The sequence below is a fragment of the Ammospiza caudacuta genome, chromosome 16 (assembly GCF_027887145.1).
Source record: "Ammospiza caudacuta isolate bAmmCau1 chromosome 16, bAmmCau1.pri, whole genome shotgun sequence".
NCBI lineage: Eukaryota > Metazoa > Chordata > Aves > Passeriformes > Passerellidae > Ammospiza > Ammospiza caudacuta.
In genome coordinates this window covers 4,004,768-4,027,743 of record NC_080608.1, presented here as the reverse complement: position 1 = coordinate 4,027,743, position 22,976 = coordinate 4,004,768, and the positions used below count along the sequence as shown (strand labels likewise).

The 22,976-nt window shown below is 39.2% G+C and overlaps 2 protein-coding genes across 2 annotated transcripts in view; one reads left to right on the top strand and one right to left on the bottom strand.

Annotated features, from left to right (window-relative positions):
• INSYN2B (inhibitory synaptic factor family member 2B) overlaps positions 1 to 18,378 on the bottom strand; it is a 29,916-nt gene extending 11,538 nt beyond the window's left edge. The window contains exon 1 of the mRNA XM_058815474.1: positions 18,223 to 18,378. The gene's annotated coding sequence lies outside the window, so the exon portion shown is untranslated. The remainder of the gene's footprint in view (positions 1 to 18,222) is intronic.
• The window catches only part of DOCK2 (dedicator of cytokinesis 2), a 160,257-nt gene that overhangs the window by 79,158 nt on the left and 58,123 nt on the right, over positions 1 to 22,976 (top strand). Inside the window, exons 28-29 of the mRNA XM_058815473.1 lie at positions 19,977 to 20,075; positions 21,169 to 21,263. Coding sequence (XP_058671456.1) covers positions 19,977 to 20,075; positions 21,169 to 21,263 — 194 coding nt within the window. The remainder of the gene's footprint in view (positions 1 to 19,976; positions 20,076 to 21,168; positions 21,264 to 22,976) is intronic.

Here is a 22,976-nt window from a genome sequence, read left to right as displayed (position 1 = left end):
TTGCTCGTTATTTGACATTGACTGAAGTAGGAAAAATCCTACGGATCCATTTCATAGAAGTGCTTTCAATGTATTAATTTAACTTATTTCACTCATAAAGAAAAGATTAATTCAGTTTTAAAATAATGTCTGGTAGTAATACTAACAGTTTTAGTAGAAGAAATTTACTGGGGTTTAATGTTCTGTGGCTCCAGCTCTGCAGCCTCTTCCTTGTTCCTTGGCTGCTCTGCTCCATGAACTCCCTGGGTTTTTCCAGTCCCTCCATCCCCTGTTGGATAAGTGCCCCATGAGGTGCTGGATGTTATTTTTAAAATGTACACATTTCATGCTCCTCTTTTCAATGTTTTGAGTATGTCAATCTGACTGATGTTACATTCTTTCTTCTGTTTGGCTTGGCTGGTACTGTGAAAGGAAATCTTGACTTTTAAGGTCTCTGCATGCTTTGCACACACAATTCTTAGTGGTGGTAGTTCCTCTGCAGTGTAAACTTGCTCCACTAAAATTGTATCCCATAAAAACACTCAGGTGCAAAGCCTGCCCCTCCAAACAGCAATAAAGCTGCTTCTCCAGTCTGGGATTGTGGGTTTGAGTTCTCAGAAATGCACACACAGCTTAATCAGAGTGCCAGGCAGGGGAAGTTTGACAAGACATAGATATTTTTCTATATAATTTTTCTTCCATCTTTCCTGCCTCTGCCTTACCAGTTTCTTCAGCAGAGTCAAACGTATTTTTTGGTTCATATTTCAGTTTAATGGCTGAAGCTGTGGGTAGAGAAGTGCAGTGGTAAGGATAAATGGAGATTACAGGAATTGCATGGAGTGAAAAACCATGCAGCAACAGATAGCGGGGATTTTGGAAGAGTGCAGATGTGTGAGAGTTGTGATTCTGGGGGTTTTCTGCAGGTTATGGCAAAAGTTATGTATTTCACATGGTTTTCAAACTTCCAGCTGCAGTTGGAAACTTACATTTTCATCTGACAAGTTGGTTCAAAAAATAAATATTTTTCTTATAGTAAAAGTGTGACATATTTTAGAATTTTGATTTTCCCTTGTGCATGATTTAAAAACAATATTTCTTGAAACTAAATGTTTGAGCAGAACCTTTCCAATAAATAAACTAGGTAGAAGCTTGTGGGGGCTCTCAACAGGAGGATGATTAATCTAATTTGCCTTCCACTTTTGAGCATCCACACTTTAAATTTCCCAACTCAGCCTATGGCAGTGGATTGGAACAAGGTGATTTTTAAGGTGCTGTCCAACATAAACTGTTCTGATCCTGTGACAGGTGACAGCTGTAATAACTGCAAGGTAATTTATTCTGACTGGACAGTTTTCTGTCATGTCTGATTTGTGGTTTGTCCTGTAGAAAACAGATTTTCCATGGTGCACATTTGATGGACATTTTCAGTTTAGAGAGGCAGCTTGCTGAATTTAATTATGGTTTGTGCTTGATAATAAGCTGCTTTCTAGGTGGGAGATTCTCAGATTCTAAGAAATTTGTGTGACTCTCACTTTCCCTTCATGTTGCAAATCTTTCCAGGGTTCCTAAACTTGCTGGGATCAGAGGCTGCATGTGGGGGCTGCTGTGAACTCTGTGCTTGTCAGTGGCTGCAAACAGCCTGGCCACTGCAGAGATCTCCTGCTATGCAGGTTCAATTTTCAAAACAAAAAAATAATATCTGAAATGCTCCATTTTTAGTTAACAACTCTGAATTAAGGCTTTAATTGTGTTGGTTTGGATGTTGCTTTTGTTCCACTTCATTTTCTGTCTCCATCAGAAACTCCAGCAATAGCTGTTGGCCAAGCTGCTTAATTCAGTCGTAACTCTTCTTTGCATAAAAGTCATGTTGGGTTTTTTTCCTCAAAATAATGAGATGTTGAGGATAAGTTTAGATATGCTTCTGAAATCCCTGGAGACTGCAGTGAAGCATACATCACCAGCTAGCACAGATAGCTAGAGATGGATTTGAAACCATTGGAATTGGATGATGCTGGAAATTACCTCTTTTTCCTGTCCTTTCTTGCAGAGGGAAATGGATGGAAATGTGTTCAGAGTTCCAGAGGAACTGCATGCAAGGAGGCCTCTGAAGGGAATATTTTCAGATGAAAATGGGTGACAGATGCAGAGCCTATAAAGCAGAAACAGTCCCCCAGAAGTGCAAATTTGCAGCTTATTGTGATACACAGGAAAAGCTGGCAGGGAACAGGAGAGATGAAACTGCTGAGAGAGATTTTTAAATGGCCTCTGTGTACAGGGGCCTGTTGTTGATCACAACAAGGAGTCTTATTGCTTTGGGTCCCACAGAATGAAGCACAAAGCTATTTATGAAAGTAAATGTGTTTATTATAAGAGATGGTGTAATTTGTGGAATATAGTTTTGTACCTGCAGTTTTCTCCAGTGCAGAGCTTGTCTAGTGTAATATTCTGCTATTTCTTACTCTAATTGGGCAGTACACAGAATATCTGTTTCTGTTGGTGTGCATGGCCACAGAGGAGCTCTCTGGATGTCCCTGGGTGTGCTCAGTTTTCCCCTCCAGCAGTGGTTTGGTAATGCTGAGGGAAATTTCCTTGAGCAAAAAGGACTGAAGAAGGCCAGAACTTTTTTATAAATTCTGCTGGTGGGTTTTGTAAGCCACATCTAGGTGGGATCAAGGTGACTGGAGAAGAGTATCTAACAGAGATAAGGAATACATGGTGGGATGGAAGCTTCTGTCCTCAGAAATGGAACATTTCTGTAATGGAAGAGATTACAGGATTTTGTCTCCAACTAATTTTACAGCAAGGTCTGGAAATTACTTCAGGTTGGTGAGACTGGGTAGAGAAGATGCTGTGATACTTACTGCAGCAGAAAATGGACTTAGCTAAGCAAGTTCTAGGGATGAAAATTGAGTGTGGTTTGCCTATGATTTGATTGAGATGATGCAAGGCCATTGCACATGAAGTGCTGAAGATGCACTAAGAGATAGAACCATGATGATCTCATTTCTGAAATAACTTTCAGAACCATGGTACTTGAAATTCCTTTATTCTACTTTAATAAAAATAAAAGTTCTTTTCCTTTGAAAAGATGATAGATTCATTTTCTCTGTCAGAAAAAAAATCTTCACGGATTAGAAAACATTTTTATCTCAGTATTTCTTCTGGAGCATATGCTGGAAATTGTTCATGCAAGGTTTAGTGTCAGGAGGTAAGATACAACTCTTTGTTCACTTTAGAGGGAAGCATTTCAGTCACATATTTATATAGAGACAGCTGGATTTTTTTCAGTGTTAGTTTGCAAAGATGAGTGTACTTAAAACTGAGAAATTTCTCTTGAAGAACTGCTTGAATGCCTACAGGGAGAGGGAAGTTATCCAATGTGACAGGCTGGTGAGCTGGAAAGTGTCCAAATAGCTGGTTCACAGCACAAAATTTCAGTGCTCTTCCTTGTAGAAATCTTATCAGTTGAAAAAATATTGCTAAGTACTTGATGTTTGCATCAAAGTGTGCACACATTTTACACTTTAGATTATTGTAGGGTTTTATTCAGGCTTTATAAAATGTTAACAGAGCTGTATGAAGATCTAGAGGTAACCTGTGAAAGGCAGGTTTGCACCCTGTGCTGCCTTGCAGGCATCAGCACTTGGTTAGAGACAGATTAGTTCATAAAAATGAACTAATTTTAGTTCATAAAAATGAATGAAGACCTTTTCAACTTTCTCTTTGGTTGTTAATTATATTGAATATGCCTGTTAAAACAGAAAATCTTACTATTTTTCCTGAAGTAACAAACTTAAAAGCTGCATTTGCATGGTTCCTGTGTGACAGGTTGCCACTGCCCAACACCTTTCTCCTGTTGAGACACTGCTACAAGAAACACTATTTAAAACCAGTATAAAGAGCTTGCTAAAGACTGTGACTTCTACACTGGACTTGTTTTCATCATTACTGCATTTATTTAATACTAAAAAACAAGTTTTAAGTGTATTTTCTGCAGCCCCTTAGCTTTCAGTTGGTTTCTGGGGTTTTTTCCAATGAATTTATCACTTCAGATCAAGAATGACATGGCAAAGCTGCATCCAAGAGCATTTAGCAGTGTGCTGTGCTGCAGCTGTGTGGGATGCCTTGTAAGCACTGGGTGTTCAGTGATGATTCTTTAGGAGCTCCAGAACTTTTTTTGCCACTTCAGTAAGTGGGAGTTTCAGTAAATGTAAGGAGTCAACTGTTACTCTCACTTGTGTCACAAACCTGGTACTTGGGGAAGCAGTGAGAGAAGAAACCTGATTGTATTTGCTGGAGGGCAGGAACGATGTATCTGACTCTGTGGAAACCCAGGGCACTGGGAATATTTCTCGGTCTGCTCTGGGGTGCCCTGGCCCCAAGGGCAGCACTGACTTTGGCCCTCACTCATGGAGAAAGTTTTCAAGATAGCCTGGAATCCACAAAAGTGTGAAACAGATTATAGAGAGTAGTGTGGGTGTATCACTTGGTGAGAAATTCAGGTTTTGGGATTTTTAGTATGTTGTGGATGGAAGCAAGATGGAGGGCACAGGGTCTTGTCCTGGGTTTCTTCTTCATACTTCTTCTTCATGGGTTTGGGGGGCATTTTGTAATTGGGCAGCAAAGTCCCCATTGCAGCTCTTTGGGATCAGTTATTGGGTAAAAAGGGGAAATAATCCAGGTGTCAGTTCTTAATTGGACAGTTTAGTCTTGAAAGACCTTGTACCAAGAGACTGTTGGCCATTTTGTGCCTTCTAATGAAAAGCTGCCAGACTCACACTAGTGAGACTCTTTCACTGATAAGAAATCATAAACACCTGAGTCCAAACATGAACTACTGTCTCAAATGCCTTCAATCCAGGCCCAGAGAAACCCACAACTGGTACCCATGCATGACTCCATGTTCTCAGAAGGCTAATTTATTACTTTATGGTACTATATTACATTAAAGAATACTACACTATACTAAAGAATACAGAAAGGATACTTACAGAATGCTAAAAAGATAATAAATAAAACTTGTGATTCTCTCCAGAGTCCCAACACAGCTTGGCCTTGATTGGCCAATGAGTCAAAACAACTCACAGCAGAATCCAATGAAACAATCACCTGTGGGTAAACAATCCCCAAATACATTCCACACACGAGAATCAAATGAGATAAGAATTTTCCTTTTTCTCTGAGGCTTCTCAGATTCCCAGGAGAAAATCCTAGGTGAAGGAATTTTTTCAGAGAACGTGAATGCCACAGAAACCATGCCAAGCTCTCACTGAAATCCACTGTCCCATGGCTTCTGTTCTCTGTGGAAGCACTGGAACCTGGGTGGGAACATTGAGCCAGCTCTCAGTGGGGTAACAGGGCAGGAATTTAAAATTGCATCCTGAGGCTTTTTTACCTGTGTTCCTCCAGAGCATCAGGAATGTGAGTAACTGGATATTTCATCCTCTAGAGATGTGTTTTGTGTACTCAGCTGAATGCACCTGGCTGTGCCTTTTCCCAGATGTCGGTTTTGAAAAATATTTTTGGTGTGGGGGATTGAATTAGGGCAGCTCAGACTGGGTTAGCAGCCACTGGCTGGCAGTAAGTGCAGGAGAGACTGGAATTGTGCTTATTGGCTTTGGCAGGGTGTCTGCAGAGACTGGCACTTCCCACAGGCTCCAAATTCTGGCACGAAAAGCTACAGGTGTAGGAGAAAGGGAGTTTGGGATACAGGGAGCTGAGGACTCCTCTGGGAAAATCTCTGCTCGGTGATGGCCATGGCTGTTTGCAGTGTCAGAGGAAGATTTCTCGGGCTGTATCACCCTGCAGTGCAGTCTGCTCAGCCAGGCTGATGCCTTGGCACATCTCCTTTGGAATGTTTGCAAAATGGAGCTGTGGTTTGATTGGCAATAAGGTTGGTAGTTCAGGTTCTTGTGTGGGTTCTGTTGCATTCCATCCTAAACCTGTCAGGAGCCAGAATTATCCTTTCTGGAGGGGAATTAGTAAGAAGTAGAGCAAGAGAGAAACCTCTGCTTATTTTGAGTCTCTGCTATAAGTAAAATAACAGAGCCTCAAAATAAATTTTATATCAAAATTTTATATCACAGTATACCAGCCTGCTGATGTTGCAGAGTTCAGTCACATGTATTTTGAGGGGTTACAATTAAAAAGAGGAGAACTGCATGATAAATCTTTGAATGTTTGTTCTCTTCTTCTGACTTTGGAGTTGCAAATTTTAGTTCTGTTTCATATCATCAATAGTGAAGGCATTAAGGAAATTCACAGTTCAGATTTATAAGAGTTACATGTATTTGGCAAGAACACAATTCTTGGTTTCATGACTGTCTATTTAACAACTCAGTAGCTTCGTGTTGCAAAAGAATGGAAAGGGACCACACAGGTATGTTTTACTTGTGTCTGCTCTCTTGTGCAGTACTTCTCTTTAAATCCATGAGAAAGGTTTATTCTCTTTTATGAGCATTGTAAAGGTGGTTTTTAGAGTTTTAAGTCTGCCTCACCAACTTATCCATATTCTCTGTGACTTTATTCTGTCAACCTATACACTTCTGCCCTGTATATTTAAACAGTCTGCAGCTTAATGCTGTTTGAGAGGTGCACAGATTGTTATCATGCAGGGCAGGTGCCTTTACTTTTGAATTGTAGCATCATTATTGCCTGACTACCTTTTCTAAAGGTGGAGAAAACTTGCTTTTGAAAAGCCTTGCTTTTTGTGAGGAGAGGATTTGAAAGAATCCCACTTCAGTTAATTATTTATAGCCTGAAAAATAATGTAGCCTTACAATTGCTCTCCAAGCTTGGCACCACTCCCCACATAAGGAGCACCAGGAAAATGAAAGTTTCTCTGCAGCTCATGCTTTGACAGAGACACCCATGCTAAGTTACAGCATTATTGCCATGTGTAGAATTCTTTTATGTTATTAAAATATTTATGGCTAGATACTGATTTTTCTTCAAAGCAATAGAATAAAAATTCAGTCAAAACTTCTCCCACTGGGGTAAGACAAACAACTGGCTAATTTGTTCTTCACACTTTATTTGAATAATATTCTTTTATTTTTACTTCTTTTGGTGGTTACTGCTGGCTTGGGGCAGATTATGAAAGCTAAAATTGTCTCAGTACTAACAGGTGCTGAGGAATGCTGGAAGATGGAACATTCAAAAAAATGCCTAGCAACTTTTTCTCCTGATATTTAAAAGAAAATGTGTATTTCTTCTTTATCCAAAGCTTGTATAGTTTATCATGAAGTTGGAAACAGTCTGAGTTACAAAGGGACCAGAGTTTTGGCTGGAACTGAAATGCCCCTGATGACTGAAGGGCTTAGGTGACATCTCAGAAAATCTTTAAAACTAAAAGAATAAATTTATAGGTTTTTTATAACTTTGTAACTAATTGTTTCTCTCTAATCAGCATTTAATCTTGATAATATTTGTTATTTCTTAATATCCAAGAAATATTAATGTAAATAATTTCTTAAATCTCTAAACTCTCCATGTAGAGACTCTGCAGTTTGAGTTATTTTTGGAGAAGCCACAACACCCCCAGTTAAGGACTGAGATTCAGTAGCTGGGGGTCTTTGGCACAGAGCAGAACTACAGAAACAGAGGATGAAGGAAGTTCTGTGAAACTGTGGGGCCTTAGGAGGAGGAACCAGTGCATGTAGCAAGACAACACTTGTATTTGAAAGGAATCCAATCCCATGGCAGAAAAAGTGAGATGGTGACACTTGATTTGGTATTGAGACGGGAAGAGTGACCTGGTACCACACTAAAGCATCCCACAGATATATTTCTGTCCTGCTGGGCACATTTAGAATCATGGATCTTGTGTCTGGTTTGTCCTGGAACGTGGCCAAAGAGCAAAGGTGCAATTGAGGTTTACAAAAATAAATCACAAAGTGTAGATAAACATTTCACTCTCCTCTTGGCAAAGGTGATGCTTCACCTTGTGGAGTTTCTAAGATGGCACCACAGAGGGAGGGAGGGAGGTGACCCTCTGGTGACCTCCTGATGGTCACTAAGGGAAGATGAACATCTCTGGACACTCCAAGGGCTCTGAACCTTGCTGAACAAATGAACAGCTTCTCTGGGCAGCACAAGCTCATGTCCCAGTGATGTCAAGGGCAAAACAAAAACCTGTTTGTTTCCCTGCCTTTGCCATTTCAGGATTTCTCAATATTGGTACCTTATAACTGATTTTATATCTTGTATAAATTCAAATTTTATTGTTAGCTTACAAAGTTATACTTAGATAGTTAGAGAAGTTAATAATTGATGATTTGTCTAATAAATCTGCAGTGTCCTGAGCTGTGGGACACCTGCTTGTCACTCAGGGTTGGGGTTTTTGTTATTCAGTCTTTATGAGGCTGGCAGTTTGAACAAGTCCAGAAGTTCTATTTGGGAACTGCAATGAGCCTAAACTAAAAGACTGCATGGAAATAACTATCTTTAAGAAATTTTTGTATGTTTAAATTATTTTTCCACCAGTGAGGGCAATTAATTTCAAAGAAGACAGGAGCCAGAAGACATGCAGTATTCTGTACAAATTAATAGCAACTTCCTCATATGTTTTGAAATATGTGAAGTCCTTTGAAAGTAATATGTAAGTTAATTGCATAAGCAGATGAATATTTGCTTAAAGTCACTTTCCCTGTACTTTCTGATCCTCTTCTAAGCATAAGAATGCAGATTGGCCCAAGTAATTGAGTATTTTACATTATTGTATCTCTCTAGTTGGAGAAGAAAAGAGCAGTCTCTGAAGTAGTTACATAATATGGAATATGGCCTGCCCTGTCTCAAGAACAAAGATGACCTTGCTTCTTTTTTGTATCCCTGGGATGGTCTCCCAGGGCCTGTTAGTGAAATATCAGCAATTTTATAAAAGTTACCTCCTTCCTTCATTATTCCATGTGAGCACTGTGCTGCCTTAATGGCCCTGCAATGAGGTTATTTTCAGAAAACTGTGGTGTTTTTTATTTTAAAGAATAATTTCAATGTAAAAGATCTCCTTGGGAATAGCTTCAGGTTTAATTTGGCCAAGTAGCAGTGTGATTCGAGCAAAATACTGCAATGCAAACCTGTATTATTAAGAAGGCAAGTAAAACATGAAGCATGTAGGTGTGGCTGTGTATCACATCAGACATGACTGGACATGCAGTTTTTCCAATGTTTTCTAGAAAAAGTTAAACAAGAAACCAAATGAATACCTTACAACAAAGCTGAGCCAGGCAGACAACCCAGAAGCTGTTAGAGAGGCTTGGGTTAGGGTTATTATATAATGTGTTAGCTGCATAAAATGAGGTGTGTGTTTCAGGTTTTGGTTGGTTGATTTGTCTTGTAAAAATAAAAATAAAAAACAAAAACAACAAGAAAACCAAACTAACAACTAAACACCTTAAAAAAATTGCTAGAACCCACAGAAATGTTGCCATGTGTAATCTGTCAAGATTGCTTTGTTATTCCCCTAAGTCCAGGAAAAGAGTTATGAGGCAGGAGAGTCTAACTGGCAGCCTGAGGGCATGTATATCCTTGTATAATAGGAATCGACCTCATTCAGTGGGAACACCTTTCCTTTTTATAAACAATAAGTTTCATATGTTGATAGAGGTGTTTGTAATCCTGGTGTCACTTGTTTTGTGAAGAGCTTCCAGAAAATCACAGCATTCTCAGAGCTATTTCTGTTGCAATAATTAAGATTTTGTTAGCAGCCTAACAAGGCTTATTTTGATACCCTTTGCATGTCCCCAGGGTGTCACATAGGTTTGCACATGAGGCTGTTTCCCTGTTAGCCTGTATGGGAACACTGGGGTGCCCAAACCTCTGGGGCCACCACTGATGCAGGGAAATTATCTGAACAAGGGCTACCTTTGGCTTTTTCCAGCTGCTGCCAGCCCATGCCCACATCCTGCACATTTACATTCCCAGTTTCTTTGCCACCAAAGAACCTGCTCCCCACACACTGCTGTAAAATCCTGGATGGTGCTCTTCAACTCAGCAGAGTGTAAATTCCTTTTTCTCTCTTCTCCCAAATCCCTGGGACCACATTACTGGTTTCCTGTTTTCATGCTTGGATGCTCTGTTCTTGCAGAGCATCTGTGCCTTGAGCTCACAACCTGCTAGGGCCGACCTAATGTCCTGGAACTCCCTGATTGCAGCACAGGCAGAATTCTGGGATCATCTGGAAGGGCTAAAGGAGCTCCTGTGTTCCAAATCCCTCCTTCTCTACTGCCTTATTCATTCAGAATCAACTTATGAACAATATTAGGTCTCATCATATTTGGTTGTAACTATTTTTTAATATATATAATTTTATATATTTTTAATTATTTGCTAAATATTACTTAAATATTTTAATGTTTGTTGTGTTTAACAGTCTTGGAGGTCAAGATCTTGTACCAAGATGAGATCAAACAAAAGACACTTTTACCTTATGTGACTATAGTGCCATTTCAAAAAGTACAAACGGCCTTCATCTAGTAGTAAATGCTTTATTTTCATATATTCTAAATATGAGAAAGACATCTTTATTTTAAGGGAAATACTTAGGAAAATAATCCTCTCCATTACTGAATTCCTGACACTGAGCTCTGCAGTCTAGGAAATCTTGTTTTAAGATTTAAAATATTAGCAACTTCCTTCAAAACAAAACCAGAGCAGAACAATTTACTTTTTTTTTTCTTCTTAATGAACATGCCTTGAAAACTGATAATAATCTAAATGGAAAATTTGATTCCAGTCCCTCCAGCTTCCCAGACTCTTGCCTTAATATGATAATGTTGCAGCCATAGTTTGGAGAGTCCTTGACCAGGAACCACACAATAGATCACAAGATGCAGGTCTAGGAAGCTGGAAAGGAACATCCAGCTCAATGGCTTTGTGTTAAGAATTTGTTTATAAGACATGCCATAATGTTGTTGTCAAGATATGTCTCCTGAAATATCTTGGAAGCTCTTTAGGCTGTGTGATGGCACAGCATCCACCAAGTGCTGGTTCTGTTCTCACTCTCTAGAACTAAAAGGACAGAGAATAACCTGCCTCCCAACAGGTCCTTTGGTGGCACTTCAGGGAGGACTAGAACAAAGATGACACCACCAACCATGGTCTAAGAGGCTTCTCTGCACAGCTTCAGTAGCCTAGTCCTGAGGCTGCTATTAAACCCAACAGCACTAATATGGAAAATACAGTGGAGGTGTGGGTTGTAATGCTTCTAATCATCACCTTTTCCCTGTGTGTGTTGCTAGATATGTACTGATGCTCCCACACACTCTGTATTGCAGTGACTAATCACAAAAATAAGAGACTATAAGACTGCTCAGGTGATGCAAACTCTGAATATCAGAGGCATAAAAGATTATATTTCTCTGGCAGTCTCATTGATCACATTTGCTTTTATATGCATGTGACTCTGCTTTTTGTTTGTTTCCTGCTAGAACTGCAATTCCCTAACGTATCTACACTCATTATTTCTGTTTGCCCTGTCCAGGAGAAGGTATTGGTACCCTGGCTTCTTAGCAAGGCAATCTATTTGAATGAAATCCTACCTTGGAGATGAGGAAAAATAAATCTCTGCAGATAGCCTTGAATATTTTGGCAGTAAAGCAGCACAAAGAAGTGTCCTTTTGGCACACAATCATCATCCTCAGGAGTTAAGATGGTCAGATGACATAGCACCACAAAATATTTTCATAATCATGTTTGGGAACTTGTTGAAAACTCTTTGAAGCCCAGTTTGTGTCTGTTGTAGCCCAGTGCTGTTTCATCAATACTCACCCATTTTTCTGAGGATGGATTATGTTTGGGGTTTTTTGGGGAGAGCAAGTTTTAATTTCAGAATAAGAATATCATTTTTTTTGTCTCAGGGATTTAATGCCTGGGGAGAAGAGGTGCTGGCTTTTACCATCCTGGTGCGTTTTCCAAACAGCCAAGAACAGGAGTTTATCTTGTCCCATGGTGGTTTTAGGATTCAGAGGCTCCTGGATTGCAGTGACTGAGCAACCAAGGGACAGTCACACCCCTGATAGAGCCTAAGCCAGGGCACTCTGGAATTATTTACCTTTTATGGGCTTTTGACTGGTTTTTCTTTCTCTCATTAAAAAAAAAAAAAAATGGAAGAAAAAACAAGAACTCAAATAATCCCTGATTTAGTTATTCAAAGAAATTTCAACATCTCATCTCCTCATATTCTACTTATATTGTAAGTATTTAATGAATCCAGCCCTTGGGCTGGTGCTAAGTTATTAAAGGAATATTCCTTATTCCTTATTCTGCCAGAGCCCAGGGATAACACGTTAGAATCTCCCTCAAAAATACAGATTAGCATATGCACAAATAATTGATGCAGACAATGCTATTTGGGAAATTTCTATCTGTACATTATTAGAGTATCACGATTCCCTGTTTATGTTACACTATAATTGAAATTCAACCAACTGGGCCATAAGTGATATCCCTTGAAGAGACCCACACCTGAGAGAATGCATAATTTGCTAAAGGTTGTGAATTGTGTCCATTACCAGGTCATTCTGTAATTTTTGGAGTTTTACCCTTTCATCTTTATACATGTATTTCCACAGAGTTTTCTTTCATGGAGAATTCCCTATGCATTCCATTAAGCAACCTGCCCAAGATTCAGTGTGAAAAGCTCTCTTTAGAAAGATTTTGGGTTTTGCTATGAATTTTTTGGTTTTGCCCATTACTCTGCTCCAGAATCCAAGATTTTTTTTTTAAGCTTAAAAGTGGAGCCCACTGTTACAAAACAATTTTAAAACTTAATAAAAGCCCTACTGGATGTCATCTAAATATGAAAAATATTTCAGAAGCAAATTAAAACTGTTCTAACAGTTGGTAGTTGCTATAAATCAATCCTAAACAAACACTGTGGGTAGACTGATTAGTGCAATGGATGTAATTAGTCGGAAAATTATTTTTATTGGGCCCTATTTTCTCCATAAGATCAATTTAAAAGAAGGAAGTTTCTGCAGTGAAATGACTTACAACAGTTTTAAGCAGAACTATTGTGATAAAGTTTTGTTTTAGCCATTCACAAATATATTTCATTAGTCTCATCTCCGATCAAGTAGTTGAAATCTAATTTAATTTTTCTGTCTTCAGTAAGTGCAGCTGAAAAAGAACAAAATCAAATAGAGTGGTACAGTTCTGGGAATACAGGAGGTGGCTCTGTTTTAAGGAAGTGAATCATCATCCAAGGCATTCGTCTTCCCATTGTGTAAATTTAAAGTACATGGCTTAGCAATAAAAGCTGCTGCTGCACTTTGAGGAGCTTGGATTGCTCAGTTCTGCTCTTTTTGACGCCAGGGTTGCTCTCCCTTGCTCTGTTCTGCTCTGCAGTCTCCTGTTGCAGCCCTGGCTGGGTTGGTTCCTGCTGCTATATATTGTACCTCAGGGCAGGGAACCCTTCCCCCAGCCCCTCTGTCACCTCCTGCAAGTTCCCGAGCTGGTTTCCAGTCCTTTCAAATGGGAGAGATTGGCTAATTTTGTACAGTAAATAAACCATGGGTGGTATTTTTAATCTTATTCCTTGGTGTGTAGTTCCAGTGTTTCTCATCCTCTTTAACTGGGAATGAGCTCACTGGGACACTGGGCATGCTCTGCCCATCTGCTTTAGTGGCACCAGGGCAGGGCAGCAGCACTGGGATAAGAAATCAGGGAAATAGGCAGCCTGAGAGCCCCAGGACACTGCAGTGTCTCAGTGCACATCTCATGGGCCAGGACAGGAGGGTCCTTCTGGCCTGAGGGACCAGGCTCAGGTGATTGTGGGGAGGCAATCAGTGGGATGCAGAGGGGGAGGGAAAAGCTGCCCAGATCCCTGCAGGCAAAGGATGGGGGATTTCATCTGCTAGGGCAGAGCTGAGGTCAGGAGTGAGACAGCAGTGCTGTGTGAGGAGGGGTGAAACAGATCCTTTTTTATTCTTTTTTTTTTTTTTTGTCTTTGATTACTGTGCTCTGAACTAGTTCAGTTTCCAAGCAATGATTGCTCATTCCAGATCACAGCACTATAGAAGAATCACAGAATATTCTGGGTTGGAAGGGACTCACAGGGATCATTGGGTTCAACCCTTTAGGGAATGGCCCATACAGCCATTAAACCCACTACCTGGGCATTATTAGCACCATGCCCTGACCAGCTGAGCTCAACTCAGTGCTTTCTGACCTCACTGATTATCGTTATTCATAATTTATTTGTAAACACACTTTGAAGATGAACATAAAGTTATTACTACAGGAAAAGTAGTAAATTACACAACTGTGTTTGAACACAGATTTCAGCAGAAGTTAAATCAATTACAGGGGAGTGTTCATATCAACCAGAGACAGTAGCAGAAATTCTGGAGTGGATTTATGACACAATACCAGCCAAACAACAAAACCCAGCAGTAGAAAAAACATTGCAGAGAATGAAGTTTTCTTTTTTGGAATATTGCTGGAAAATCATTACAAGGTAAAAAAAAAAACAAACAAACCTGTAAAAAACCCCAAGGATGGCAAAGGACATACTCCATGAAAATCAAGCTACTTTTATGTCCTGCCATGAACCATTATTTTATCTATTTATTGCTTTTATCTATGTATGGAAAAGTCTTGAATGAAATAATACTGAAATTGTTGTGCTTGTCTAACTTGCAACAAATCTTAAAATCACACAGAGCAGCTATAGTTACTCTCTTATTGTGCTACAAAATTTTCAGTATTATTCTTCCTGGTAGTCTGCTGCTTTTATAGCTGTGCATCCTTTTAGCTAAATCTTGTGACTGTAAAGGAAATAGTAGGACAAGCTAAAAGAGCCCAGCATGTTTTCAGTCAGAAATCCAAGGCTGTCAGTGAGATGCTGAAGCAGGATGCTGTTCAGTCAGCTATAAAACACAAGGAGACAGAACCAATGAAAGTAAAACTGGAAAATTAAAATCTCAGACCCACCAAGAGTAGATGAATGTTACTGTAAGTGAATTATTAGCACCATGTGCTCATTGGCAGGCTCCAAGTCTGCATGGATTGGGAGCTATTCCCCATTTCACACGTGATGGATACTCAGGGTTGTTGCATAGCAGCCTGTCCTAATGTTTATGTATTTGTGCCTTTCCAGCTCCAAACACTACATTTTAGGACTGCACATGCATTGGCGGGGACATCTATTTCTGGAGAGAAACAGAACTACTGCATTAGCAATTCACTTGAAATTCTGCTTATTTTTCCTTTCAGACTGGTATTGTTTAGTATTTGCATAATATGATCAAGATGTTTGTCTCAACCTCTACATATGCCACAGTTCCCAAAGTTTAATGGGGTTTTCTGAGGAACTGAGGCTTCAAGCTACTGTGGTTCTTTGTGGCATCACTGAGCATCTTCCATACTTGTTTCCATGTTGCTCTTTAGCTCATGACAAGGAACAGCTGTGATGACTCAATGATTCTCCTTTGAAGGCAGTATTTTTGGAGATATTCTCAATAAAAGACTTGTGGTACAACATAAATATTGATGATTTTTAACACTAGATTAAAATAGGTGATTGGTTAGTTTTTCTTTGATTACATTCAAAGTGACATATTTCTCACTTTTCCTCCAGAAAGGTATTTGTACCTATTTCTCAACAAAAAAAAAAAAAAAAAAAAAAAAAAAAAAAAAAAAAAAAAAAAAACAGAAAACAGAACTCTTTGGCCCAATGCAATTCTTGGTCACTCTCTTTGTGCATTATTTTTACAATTACTGTTTCTAACATGCAACGAAGTTTGATAGTTCTGGCTTATCCTAAAAGGGAGTTCAGAATTAAATCTAATCTATGATTGCTGCAAACACCACACCAATGCTAGGTTGTTTGAATCAGTTTCTTTGCCCCATACAGAAAGCCATGTGTTAATCAAACATGAACCATCATTAGTGTGGGGTCACAGGTTGTGAGGATGCTGCAGAGCCCCCTTACCTCCCCCTGCTTTTGGGGCTGAGCAAAATGAGCCTGTCCATGTGGTTTTGTGTTTACACTCAGGCTCTGTGTTGGTAAAGTGCTCTATTAATGAGGGTAAATGTTACTTAAGTGCCTACATTAAATAAATATTCCCCTGAGTCCTTCCAGAAGTGCATCTGCATGAGGATTGCCTACCCTGCAGCCACTGAAATCCCTCTACTAGATTAGATCAAAATGTAGCTTCATTCCATGTTATTTCTGTTGTTTTCCCAGTGCTTTTGCCTCATCCTTGTGCTGCTGCTCTATTTGAAGTTACTACGGCAACCTGTCACCATCTGCTATTATAAAGTGTGCTGGGCTTAGTTGCTAGGTGTTGAAGTTTGTCATCTTACTCATATGATCCTGATGTTCCTCAGCTGTTTCTTTTCCTGTACATGTTGCATCCACAGTTAATCTGCACTTTTTCAGCAGTGCAAGAGATTCCACCTCTTCCTGCTTGACCTTAGGAAGCCCTGTTTGTTTTACAGAATAAGTCTGCAATTCCTTTTGGTGTACTTTGTGTATACTCAAGTAAAACAGCATCTCTTTCACCTTACCCACTACTTTGCAGTGTTTATACTAAAGCCAGCACTTCATTTCATTTATATATGGTACTAATTATGGGGGGGGTTAAGTGGACAGAGAATTTGAATGTTTCCTGGACATTTTCTCCTCTGTTTCATTTTATCTGACACTTATTTACTCATGTTCCTACTCCTTACAGCAGTGCAGCATTCATTCTATCAATTGCCCTATTTCTTTACACATTTTTTTTAAAGTCCGACAAGAAATTGTATAAGTTTAAAAATAGAATTCAGTGTTGTTTTTGTTTTGGATTCTTTTGTGTTCATAAGGAAATTAATGTATTAAAGTTGGGAAATATTTCATTAGAGCTCTTTACAGTGATGCAGAGTTGTTTTTGGGGTTTTTTCTGTTCATATTGTCTCAGCATCAAAGTGTTTGCTTTGATACATTTATTTTTTATATATTTGACCTAGTTCTAATCAATTTTTCTGCTGTAATTCACTGGCCAAATCCTAACAAGCTTGAGCACAGCTAAAATGATTTGCTAGGATTCTACCTGAACTTCACCTTGTGTGCCACAACCTTTTCTACCCAATTCTATTCTAACCTATTCTGTCTAACTATGCAATCCCTATGAACAATATTTGACCTAATGAAATCAGTTTATTAATAGATTCTTGTGTGATTCTGAATTTCTTCTGCCCATCCTGTGAACACACAGGCTGTGGCCAGGCACAAGAGCTGGTTTTGTGCAGAACTTGCTGTTCACACGCAGTTCATGCTCTTTGCACACTCCAGTAAGAGGCACTTGAACCCCAGAGGAGAATTTCAGCGAATGCAGAGCGGTGTTTGCAGCTTTGATCAGAGCTGTGGAGAGCCCTGAGTTAGCCTTCAGTCCTGCCAGGGAGAGTGGCAGTGCTGGGGGTGCAGGGGCACCTCCGAGACCTGAGGCTGTCTCTGACAAGTGAATATTCATCGCTGCCATTTGGGGATTAGGAGGGAGGGGAAAGCTTTAAACCTATAAAGATGCTAGCAGATGATTTCTGATAGTTGAGATTGCTGGCTAGAAAATGATTAAAGATCAAACAGTATTTGTATTTCCCTGCTTTACAGTTACATGGAAAGGATGGAGGAAGTTTTTGCAGCAAACCGTCTTTACTGACACCTTTTTTTATTATCATTCAGTCCAACTGATGTGAATTTGACAGGTTTGATGCGAGGTCCTGGCTAGCAAGATGTGATCTTTCCTTATGGCTCTTTTCAAGGCACATCATCTGTTAAATTTAAAATCCCCATACCCAGTCACTAAGGCATTTGTGCTGTACCACAATCACAGACATAGCTAGACACATTTTTTGAAGTTGGTTTTAACAAAAGAAATAACCTTCTTAAAGTCTTTTTTGCCGTTAAGCATCATAATACATCTATGCAATGCTTGTGAAGAAATGCTGCTTATTTCAAGCAGTGATTATTTAACTTGAGTCACATTCAGTGGTGAATGTGTAACTACTAAAAATACGAGCTGCTTTTCGTGGCAATTCTCTAACTTCTGCTGCTAATCTTTTTTCAAAATCAAGACATGAGAAGAAAACCCCCACACAATTTCAGTACCAAATCCTTTGCAATTCATTATTCCTTTCAGCTATGCATTTAACACCACAGCAAAGATTTTTCTGCTCCAGAACTGTAAAAGTGAAGTACTACTGCAGGAAATCCAGCATTTCTTTTAGAAGAGCATCAGTACCCGAGAACACACGATTTCTTACCTGAAAGCTTTTGGTTTACCTGCAGAAAATGAGTCTTCTTAGCCTTAAAAAGTAGCCGAGGCTCTCACTAGCACTAAGGTTACTCCAAAAGAAGGTACGATAGGTCCTTTAGGTTGTAATTTCACTCTTTGTATGCAAGAGGTGCGCTGGGTCTGCTCGCGTAGGAATAAATAAATAAAGCCCAGCAGCTCGGAGCGGAGAGCAGCTCGTGGAGGGAAGCACAAGACCTCTAGTGGTGACAGGCAGAGCTGAGCAGGGACTGCTCCTGCCCTGGAATGGGGACAAAATGGTTGGGTGCCACTCTGATGTGGGGACACAGCGAGCCCGAGCGGCACCGGGCGGCACCAGCGCTGGGCAGCCCCGGCCGGCGCAGTGAAAGGACTCGGGGACATCTAGGAAATTATTCTGCCTGCTCAGCAATTCTCTGGTTAGAATGAAATCAAAGCATTGAAAGCAGGCTTGGTTTCAAGCCAAGAATTAAAACTTGAACAAATTAAAAGGAATCAATAAGGAGGAATCATCACAGTCTTAAAGGAAAAATGCAAATTATTAAACTCACTATTGTTGCTTGGGCAAGAAATGTCTTTGTGACTTTCAGTAACTTGATTTCCAGCCCTGAGTTTTCACTGTATCTTTCAGCATCTTGACTTTAGGAATTGAGAAAGACTAAATTCTTCTTTTTGAGGAGGTTTGAAAGAAGTTTTGAGATGTCAAGGTCATAATGCTCTATAGAGGTTTGAGACTTCTCTAATAGCTGTTTAAACACCTGCAGAATGTGAAAATGGCATTTCTTGCACTATTTCTTCCTGTGAACAATAGAATTATGAGAAATTTTTGATTCTAACGTATTTTCTTCCCATCAATTCCTAATAGAAGAATCCTTCCTGTGAATAATAGAATTATTAGAAATTTTTGATGCTAACATATTTTCTTCCCATGAATTCCTAACAGAATCAATTTTGTTTTTAAAATGAAATCAAAATATTGAAAGCAGGCTTGGTTTCAAGCCAAGAATTAAAACTTGAACAAATTAAAAGGAATCAATAAGGAGGAATCATCACAGTCTTAAAGGAAAAGTGCAAATTATTAAACTCACTATTGTTGCTTGGGCAAGAAATGTCTTTGTGACTTTCAGTAACTTGATTTCCAGCCCTGAGTTTTCACTGTATCTTTCAGCATCTTGACTTTAGGAATTGAGAAAGACTAAATTCTTCTTTTTGAGGAGGTTTGAAAGAAGTTTTGAGATGTCAAGGTCAGAATGTTCTATAGAGGTTTGAGACTTCTCTAATAGCTGTTTAAACACCTGCAGAATGTGAAAAATGGCATTTCTTGCACTATTTCTTCCTGTGAACAATAGAATTATGAGAAATTTTTGATTCTAACGTATTTTCTTCCCATCAATTCCTAATAGAAGAATCCTAGTGGACATCCCATGCCTTTTACGAGTCTTAAGGCGATAGTGAGTTGTATTTTATAGAAGAACTCTCCTTGTCACAATGTGTGTTTCCATGTGGTGTCTCATTAATGATGCAGCTTTCTCACAAGAGCCTGTCCCTTGCCAAGGCAGCTTCTGAATAATCCTTTTGGAGTTCTTAGTTTGTTTCTTTCATCTGGGCTGGCAAAAGCTTGAATATTATTTATTTTTACATACATAAAGGGATTTTTCAGGCGTTTCACATGCTGCAACTTTAGAAAGAGTACAATCCAATATCTTCAGTAATCCACATGTGTTGATTCTGCCTGGTTTCTTTCAGAGTCATTTTGTGGCGTGCATGACAGCGATCCTAAACCAGATGAGCGACCAGCATTATTCAGTGTACATTGAAACTTTCCAGACAAATTCAGAACTAGTGGTGAGTACTGTGTGTTCACAGAGTTGATAGTTATAGTATTTGATTTTCTGTGAAAAATCAGTATATTTTTTTGGAGTTCTTGTCTGACTTTTCCTAGAATGAGTTCTGTTGCTGTGCATTTTTTGCCTCAGTGTTATTGCACTGCCTCCCTCTTCTAATGGTGGCACTGGACAACACTGTAATCAGAAATTTGGAAGGAAACAAATTTCTCTCTTGAGAAATTTGTCACCTATCACTGAGGTGGTGATGTAATGATCCAGAATAAGTAATCTTTGTGCTGTACTCTTTTGAGAAAGGGGAAAATGAAAAGAATAAACTCACAACAAAACAACAACAAAACTTACCCTCAACTAGTTGAACATTCCCTCCACACTTCACACCCAGTGATCCATTTCCATTTTCACAATTGAGTCTATTCCTGGTGCAAATAACATTGTAAGTTAAATGCAATAAATGCCCTATTCTTGCAGTGCATCCTTTTGTTGCAATTTTTTCTGCAATCATTTAATGGTACCAGAGGGTTTCCATAGTCTTATGTGTGTCCTTTCACATGGCTGCTGTAGCTGTCAGGTAAGTCAGGGTAGTGGCACAGCTTTGCATTATATCTACTGTTAGTCCATGGAGGCAATATCTGCATTTGTCAAGAACTGATCACTTTCCTTCCTTCCTTAAAGTCAGATTGGTGCCATAACTGAAATTTTAAATACGGACTAAATGGAGTAAAAAATGAAAAAATCCTGTATTTTTCAAGCCGATTCGTTCTTATGCATAGTGAGACTAATTCATAAAAAATATCAAATTTTACTCAGAAGTACTACAACTTTTTCTTCACGTTCATTTATGCCTTCTGTTTTCTGAAGAACCCTGTGTGATGACTTTAATGTAATGGCTTTTAGCTTCCATTTGGAATCTGAGACTGCTGTTCTACAGGACTTTGGCTCCAATCTCAGATTTACTGAGATATCACCAGGAGTTCTTCTCTTTAATTCACTGAGAGCAAAGTGGAACTCTCCATCTTGGCTCCTTAATCCCACAGAAACACTTCCAAGGGTGTGTTCCACAGCTCCTGCCTGACTGCACTTTGTTGTTCCAGGACTTCTTGATGGAAACATTCATAATGTTCAAAGATCTCATTGGGAAGAACGTGTACCCCTCGGACTGGATGGCCATGAGCATGGTGCAGAACAGGTAAGGAGGGAGGGGCACAGAGCTCCTGCTCTCTGTGCTGCTGGACACTGACTCCCTTCACACCCTACAAAACATTTTCAGTGCAGTCTAGGATTACTTTATCATTCCAGTCTGAGAAATGCCAAGGTCATCTGAAACAATCCATTAAATAGTTTGTTGCCTGTGCTTTAAGTCCACTTAAAATTGAAAGGGAAAATTGCCTGTCCACTTAAAATGCAAAGGGAAAATTGCCTGTACACTTAAAATGGAAAGGGAAAATTACTTACTTTTTTATCTATTTGGATGTTACCTTTACTGCTGAACTTATTCTGGCTTCTTGTTTTCAAAGAAACACTTTGAGTTTAGATGCTGGATTGTGTTATGAAGTGAATACACTTTTTAAGCAAGACTTCTGTTGGCAGTCACCTGTACTATCTTTATTTTAGTTTTGTAGAGATGGTGATAACACTGAGTTTTCTAGAAGTTGCAGAGGGACAGGTCTAAGAGTTGAGTGTCAAAATTGTAAAGGTTTGAATGAACTTAGACCACAGATGCTGTTCACTGAATGTCACAGTTACACAATTCTTTCACCTATATAGGAAGAGAGTACTGAGGATACTCAATAAAGTTGATCATCTCCTGTGAGTGCTCAGTCTTGAGGAAAAGATTTGTCAAAAAAATTTACAGTTTTGTGATATCATATTTTGATATTGGTTACATTTAATCTAGGATTTGAATGGAATTATGTTAAATGAAAACTTGATTGGGGCTTTTTTTGCATTCTGTGATTCAAAAGTGAAGATTATGTTCCAGATGGTTCTAGTCAGGTGTCCAAAACTCTCTTTGTCACTCGTGGGCATTAATGACCATGCAGAGGGATCCCTGACCCCTCGTCTGAGGTAAGCAAGTACAGATGTGCTGGTGGATGTGTAAATTCAGGTAATATTTTGTACATTATATCCTGTATAATAAACAGGCTATAAACAGGAGTTGTTTTAGTTTATTTTTGTCTGAGCCAGTCTTTGGCCTCTCAGGTAAACTCTAACTCCGTGGACATTCTTATGTGGTTGCTGCTGTGATTGCAATTAGTTTTGATGTAGCAAGAGTTGCTCTAAAAGAAGCCAGTTTAGTACTAAACTGCCTAAAATCCTCTGGCCCACGTCAGCACATCAAACATTTAATATGTAAAACTGGTTTTCTTATCTAGAAAATGCTGTTGACATCTGCATTATCCACAAGTATAAGATTATTTTATTCTGTGAGGGTGGGAAGTGTCTGTCCTTGGTCAAAGAATGTCTTTGGGGCTTGGGGCTTCACCTGGTGGTATCTGCATTGTGTCAGGTCTTGACAGGAAAAATTGCTTTGAGGGACTGTATTTGTGTTCATGTGCCTCCTAATTACTCTGAACTCTATGGACAAGTAGTTCCAGGCAGGCTTTGTTGCTCTAAGCTTTATCCTGTGTGAAGAAATAAGTCAGCATTAAAAAAATACTGTTTAGAAGCTATTTAATAGTTCTCTTGTAAACATATTGCTTACTTAAAATGGCTTGGCACTGTTTATACTCCTTGATTGTGTTGCTGTTCTCTGGAATGCATAAGGAAATGAGTTATTGATCTTACTTTATGTCTTAATTTTATGTTATATCAACAACTGAGAGGGGGATTTTTATCAGTCTTTATAGAATTTTGGTTTTGTTTTTTTCTTTTTTTGGGTTTTGAGGTGGTTTTTATGAGG